The sequence below is a fragment of the Cyclopterus lumpus genome, chromosome 23 (genome assembly GCF_009769545.1).
Source record: "Cyclopterus lumpus isolate fCycLum1 chromosome 23, fCycLum1.pri, whole genome shotgun sequence".
Taxonomy (NCBI): Eukaryota; Metazoa; Chordata; class Actinopteri; order Perciformes; family Cyclopteridae; genus Cyclopterus; species Cyclopterus lumpus.
In genome coordinates, this window is record NC_046988.1 from 8,234,368 (window position 1) to 8,242,004 (window position 7,637).

Here is a 7,637-nt window from a genome sequence, read left to right on the forward strand (position 1 = left end):
TTCATTGTGTCTGAGGAAGTAGAAAGCTGTTCATCTGATCCCAGATTTGTCATTTCTGGCTAAAAACAACGTGACCCAATCCCCTGCCTCTGATCCGCAGCTGTCGGCCAATCGTGGCTCGGAATTTCCAGGAAGTGATTATTCTAACAATGTCAGTATTGTTTTACAGTTTCCTGGCTAAAAAATAATAATAATTAGAAGTAGAAAAACAATAACCCTCTTTTCACTAATCAGGCACACACACTCTCATTTCGTCAGGCTACTGTGTGTGTGTGTGTGTGTGTGTGTGTGTGTGTGTGTGTGTGTGTGTGTGTGTGTGTGTGTGTGTGTGTGTGTGTGTGTGTGTGTATGTTTGAATCTAGGTTACAGTCCATTAAATCAAAATTACTACAGAGATGCAGGGCTTCCTTGAGGAAAGTACTAAATATGATGTAGTGTTGCAGCAGTGTTGTGGGCTCAAATGCAGGTCCTTTATTTCTCAGATATACAGCAGATCAGAGATGCCTTGATAATTAAAATGGGGATTACAAAAAGATCAATGATGAAGTGAATGAGTAAGCAGCAGTGAAAGAGGAATCACACAAACAAAACAAAAGAAATCACTCCTTTTAATGTTTGAAATTGAAGGAGGGTAAAAGATTGATTTCAGGGGAAGAGGTAGAGGTTTAGACTGAGAGAGAAACAGAGGAGGGAATCTGATTGAAAAGAGCAAAGATGAGGCAGGAATAAAATAGAAAAACACAGTATGTGAGCTATGTCATCACTGATGCATTCAATTTCCCCGACTAACCCCTCAACACACACACACACACACACACACACACACACACACACACACACGCAAAAACCTATTCCAATTAGGCCACACTGTAATTATCATAAAGTCCACATGCTTATCAAAATGCGCGCGCACACACACACACACACACACACACACAAACACACACACGCACACACACACTAATGTAACCCCCGACACACACCCTCAGCAGTTTCTAAAGCATCTCTCACTCAGCGCTTTTCATTCGCTGGATGACTTTCACTAAAGGTGCCAAAACACTTCAGCATATTCAGCTCCAACTGGCTCAAAACACACAAACCCGCGCGCACACACACACACTCAAGTTTCAAGATTACACTTCCTTCTTTTTCTTCTAAATAAACACAGAGAGTGGGAGGGAGAAAGGTCAGTCATACTTCACTTGGAGCACACACACACACACAGTCACACAGTCACATGTAACTAAACAAATATCGAAAGCCTGAACGCTATCAAGGAATGTATGATTTATGTGCGTGTGTGTGATGAAATGCTTCGCTCCAGTGAGTGGAAGTATCGACTACGTTCTGTATGTGTTACTATTTTAATGACTCCGCACACTGTATGCTACTTTAAAACATAATTGTATTTACAGCATATACACTCATATTTGAAGGTCTGAACACTAATAACAAATCCTAAAACGTGTGTGACACTTTATCCTTCCACTGAAATCAATACTAATGAAAGAAAGGCAGGATGGCCTCACCTTACTTGTTAACATTATGGTAAACTCTGATGAACACACACACACACACACATTACACAGAAGGAAGCACAGGGACGGTTTGCATATGAGGAAGTGACAGCTTCTCTGTCTCCCTTCCTTTGTCGCTCACAGCTGGTCACTGACACATGACAGAGACACAGAGGGAGTGAGGCAGAGCGTGAGTCCAAAATGTGGCGGGACAAAGACAAAGCAAAAAACAGACTGAGTCTTATAGAGAATGAGCAATAAAATCAATGAAAAAAATGGTTTCCCACGTGCCCACTTCTTATCCTCTGTCATCTGCAGAACAACACCAGAGTTAAACACTTGGCGACCTCAGGCCGGGGCCTATCTCATTTTGTTCACTCATAAATCACTCAAATCAACCTGGCTGGGCTTTTGGTGCTCCTAAAAATGATCAGAAATGCCCGTCACTCCAGCAGTGTACACGACAGGAAACAAACGTCTTTGGCCTTGCGACTGCTAGCTTCCTAAATTGAGATGCAACATCAGTCAAGTGTTACCTCTGGACTTAAAGAGTAACAGTGTTATGGGTGATGTTATCATGGTGATTGATAGCCAATATGCATCTGACCTACAAGCCATTTACCAACAACCGTCTTGCTGGTGGTGGTTTTCCATTTTGACGACAGCAGAGAACGTGCTCCTTCCAGCTATAAATAACCATTTCAGGTGTTTCTTGATCTAACCAGTCCACAAAACCCATTCGTCTGTCTGTCACATTAAAAAAAAAAAAAACTAAAACACATTTCCGGTTGAAGTTCTCTATTATTGAACAGCTAAGCTCATCTGCGGCGAGAATCAGCCAAATGAATAAGTTAACAAACCCAAAAGCTAGCTGCAGCATGTGCATACACACACACACACACACACACACACACAGACAACCTCATATACAGACGCATGTTTGCATGCACATAGGCATTAGCTAAACTGCAAAAACATTTACGAGAACATGTTTAAACAGTTTCCATGCCATTTGTCAGTGTGTGTGTGTGTGTGTGTATTTTGGGGGTGGCTAACACTACTTTATAGCGACTCAATCAGCACTGAGAACCAGCCTCTGCCGAAGGCTTGACACAGCTGCAGTGTGCTGTTTTGTCAGGGAAATCTGAACCTCTGGAAAGTCTAACCGTTTCACCTCAGCTTGGCTGCACTGGAGTAATCTGGGGATGTTTATCTTTCAGGATGCAGCTTTAAATCTCTCTCATACTTGTGTGTATCATCTTCACCGTAAAATATTTACAAGTAATGCTTCACCAGCTCCAACAATATCATTGGAGTTTGGAAACTAGGCATCAGGGTGGTTTAATATGTCAAATACTGTAATTTAGGAAATGCTATTCAACAGTTAATAACAATGCATACAGGTACTTTCTTGTTCAGGCAAAGCTTCACAATCTGCATTTGTAATTTGAGATAAAGTGAACAGAGAATCCATTGTTCAGTCAAACTGCTTTTGTGACATTCAATTTCTTTTAAATATATGATAAACACTCTTGACAAACATCTCAATATCTTCTTCCTTCCTCCAGCCCTCTTTTGGTAGATGTTCACCCCTCCCTCTGGCCTTTACCAACTAATGGACAGATTCCAGGCCAGTTCCAGGGTAAAATGGGTCATCACTGTAAACAAATGGCCGCAATGGTAAAATTGGACGAGGTGAGCCACATTTATTAGCCTTTCATTAGATTAGATTTGTTCGTCAGGAGAGGTGCTACGACTTAGCAATATAACATTCCCCTTTAGTACTGTATGATAGGAGTTTGCAAAATGTATAAAATTATAATTAAAACAATAAATGTGCCTATGATTTTCATGAAAAAGAATATATATATTCTGCATTGATGCAATATGCACATACTAAGTCCAGTTTTCCTCTCAAGGCACTTATTGAATGGATGTTAATGGAGGACTGCCTTGAAGCCCCAACATTGTGTGTGTGTGTGTGTGTCTGTGTGTGTATGTGTGTGTGTGAGTGAGAGAGAGGAGGGGGCTAATCCGCCTTGTGTTGCAGTTGAGAGAAATGTCAAGGTCTTTGAGTGCCAGCGGAGCAGAGAGCCTAAGGTCGCACACACATGCACACACAAATTTGGAGTCCCTCTTCTTTTCGTCCTCAGTTTTCCTCTGCTCTGCTCCTCTCCCTCCCCCTCCCCTTTCATTTCCTTTGTCTTTTCTCTCCTACTTTTACCCTCCCTCCCTTCTACCCATGTTTCCCATTTCTCTCACTGAACTCCCTTCAACGATCACCTCCCTCTTCCTTAAACTCGCTCTCCTGATCTTTCCTCACTCACTTGATCCTCCCCCTTCCGCCGAATCAACTCGATCAGCTGTTACCAAAAGTTCTCTGAAATGGCAAATTTCTATTTTAGAAATGTGTTCCATTTGCCCTTTCCGCCTCCGTCTCACTCTACCCCCTTTACCATAGTTAGCTGAACACTGGACAGGCTCCTGGTGATCGCCTCAGACACAGGGGGGCTGAACTTTGACCTTTACCCCCTCCTCCCTTCATCCGACATCCCTGCCCTCTTATAGAACTTCATTTATTCCCTTTCACTTCTCCTTTCTCTTACCTCCCATTACGTTCTTGTGGTCGTCTCACTCTCTTAACTTTATCTCATGCAAATGTGTTATCACTCACTACTTTCCCACCTGATTGAAGCCTTTCAAGTAATTTAAAATAGTTAACAGAAATCAATAGCGCTAAAAGGTATTTCTAGGTTAGTAACGGAAGATTAAACGTCTCCCTTCTCCTTTATCTTTCATTCCAAGAGAACTGCGTCAGCCTCTTCTTTCCCATCCATCATCATTACCGTGCAGCCAAACAGGGCACCTTAAGATAAGCTGAGTGACCTTCTTTCTCCTTTTCTTTCTCTCCACCCCACTCCAATATCTATTCATCAATCCAATTCTTCAGTGAAGCTTAAGCAAACTATCTGCTCCTCCTCCTCCTGTTTACACCCATCTCTGAATTCTCCTGCAAACAGAAGTTAACCTGTTTTGGATCAGATGCCGAAGAATGTAAAGCTGCCACACCCCAGAACTATCTCTGAAACACACACACACACACACACACACACACACACACACACACAAAGAGATAATTTAAACATATTACAGTGAGTCAAAGGGATGGAAAGACACACATATACGTCCATGCACACGTTTCCACATACAGAAAACCGACAAGTTCCAGAGGATCCCAACTCCCACAGATCTCTGGTTCCCATGCCCACCCAGTGAGTGACTGGGATTGGCTGTTATGCGTGTGTGCCTGCATGTGTGTGTATGTAACTTTACTCCCACCATTCTGCCACATGTCAGCGGTTGCTCAGTCATCTTCCACACAGACGAAGACTTTATCTTATGATTATTCAACCAAAATACAAGTTCAAAATTGGTCTCAGGTCTGAATCTGACGAAGAGAGAGAGAGAGAGAGAGAGAGAGAGAAAGAGAGAAAGAGAGAGAGGCATGTGTTGCAGAGGGAGAACGTTCTACATTTGTTTTCTGATAAACAAACCGGCGTCTCCTAGACGCAGGGCATCAGGCGAAGCTGATTTTAGCTCCAGAGATTCAGGAGAACTGGAGGTTTATCTTGTGATGGAGAGGACAGGGAAAACAGCCGCGCACTCCCACGAGACGGGATCGCACACTGAGAAATACAAACACGTGAAAACATTTGATCGCACACAGTCTCCCCTCACTTGACTTTTCCCAATTCTGATCAACTTGTCTACGGTATGTTGAAAAGATGGAATAGACCACAAAAGCTAGCCTAGGTTACCCTTGCCTTTTAATTCATGAGGGAGAAAAACATGGCTGCGGTTTGATTTCTGTCGTAGTACAAATTACTTCCTGTGTTGTTCTGCACCACAAATATGTGGTGGTGCAGAACAACTGCTGAATATCAAACAGAAAGTAAACGTCTCATAATCTATTTCACTGGAACAGTATCAAGAGATTCATCAGGGCAAGCAGCCTAGTCAACGATATATGACCAGCTGGAACTGTTATTCATATCTCAAACTACTGAACGCACCTTTTGTCTTTGGGACTACTTAACATGAGTTGCAAAGAAAGACACTATTCCCCTGCTTGCCCCCTTGCCATCACATCTAACTGCTCTACATGTCTTCCTATCTCTCCCTCTCTTTCTGACACTGACACACACACTCACACACACTGCAGAAGATGCACTATAATGCAGCAACCGCATCCTGTGGTGAACTATGTCATCCGGTCTCATGTTTCACACGGTGTGCAAGATTCCATCTTAATTTTTAACCTTTACTTTATGATTGGGAGCTGCCCAGTGCAACTATTCTGGTTATAGCCACAGAGAAACTGTACTGGAGCGACGAGTGAGTAACCTGCCACCATAACTGAGACAAGAGATTCACTCATTCGGTTTTAGTACTCTAAGTCCCTTAGGTACCCTAAGTACAGTTTAAGTACCCTAGGTCAGGGGGTATTACCAAGGAAGTCTCAAGTCAGAAGCTAACTTCCCTAAACTGTCTTAAAAAATCCTAAAAAAAAAAACATCCTAAAACATATCAAGCTGCCACAACAATCGAGAAATCAAACCCACGCCTACGCACTTTATCATTTGAGCCTCTTTTCCTTCATTTAATATTAATGTAGGCTACTTGTGGTGATGGTAATAGGATGCACCACATCATGAATATCTGACAGAGTAGCAAAGGAGAGTTTGGAAAAACCTAGGAGAAATTCTGACATTATAAAAATTCACGTTTGGCCCAAGAAGCTGGCACAGGTCAATATTACTGAAATGTAAAACAACAGTTGGAGCATCTTTGTGATATCAGTGTAGCACATCAATCTCATCCCCTCACAGTGAAACACAACCTCAACTCAAGACTCACAGGGACATGTGCAACTAAAAAGTTAAACTAATTGATTAAAACCAAAATGATGCCTGCACAGGGAAAGTTCTGAGAATGAACCCCCTTATTGTTTCTGCTCTGAATATCAACCAAACATGTTGTTGATAGAAAGCATCTGATTAAAATGTGTCTGCACTGTTGCCCTTTACCGCCGGCTGAAACAGTACTATGGCTTTTATAAAGTAGTCACGCTTCAACTACAATGCATAAAGAATCAATGCTTTATCCAGGATGTAACATGCTCCAGTATCTCAGTCTCAATCAGATTGGGATCTCACTTTGTGAACATTTCTACAGAAAAGCACCTGGGTGAGCAGGAAGTTCTCACACATCAGTGACTTTGTGATCTCAAGGGGAAAATAGGCAAGACATCATTAAAGAAAAAAGGAAAAAGAGGTTGAATTCAGCACCTGGATGGAACCCGGACACCTCAAAGAGAACCACAAAATGACATTTCATCAAAGTCTGAGCCAGATAAGCCACTGAAGAGGGGACAGTTGTAGGAGTCTGGACTCACCTGGAGCTCGCACCACGCCACTTCCACAGTAGTCTCTGTATCCAGTCCCTTGTACACAGTCTTAAAGGACCCTCTTCCAATCTCGATGTCAAATTTCAGAAAGCGCCCATCTGGTGAAGTCCCCACAGCTTTCGTCTCCACCTCCTCTATATCCTCTTGCACTCGTTTCTCGGCCTCCCTCTGCTCGGCCCGGATTTTCGCCAGCTCCTTCTCCTCCTCTGTCTCCTTATCTTTCTCCTCGGTCGGACTACTAACACCACCCCCATTCCCGTGCTCTATCGCTTTTCCGTCCTTTGCCACCTGTTGCAGGTCCTCTGACCCTCTGGGACGCAATGTGGCGTCAGGCGGTTTGCCTACCGTTATGTCGGTAACATCCAATACTGTCGGGGCGGACTCTTTTATTGCCCCATCTGCGCTGTGGTCTTGAACAATACTACCAATGGTGGGGACAGCAACCGTGATACTGCCCTCACTTGAATCTTCCTCAGCATTTTCTATGTGGCCCTCCGCAACTGCCCCACCAAGCCCAAGACCAAGCTGAAGGGTCGAGCTTTGCACATGGGGACCTCGTGGGACCTCCCCGCCTTCGGCGTCTTGTGCCCCAGGTCCAGGACCTGAGGGCTGCAGAAGGAAGAAGGTGGTGGGCCCTTCAAAGTCTGGTGGTG

General features: G+C 43.5%; 1 protein-coding gene across 3 annotated transcripts in view; it reads right to left on the bottom strand.

The window, feature by feature from the left end:
- Positions 1-7,637, bottom strand: part of wnk1b (WNK lysine deficient protein kinase 1b) — an 81,135-nt gene that overhangs the window by 68,854 nt on the left and 4,644 nt on the right. For all 3 annotated transcript variants that reach the window (XM_034526673.1, XM_034526672.1, XM_034526671.1), the window contains exon 2: positions 6,973-7,637. This exon is cut by the window's right edge and continues 941 nt beyond it. In XM_034526673.1, coding sequence (XP_034382564.1) covers positions 6,973-7,637 — 665 coding nt within the window. The remainder of the gene's footprint in view (positions 1-6,972) is intronic.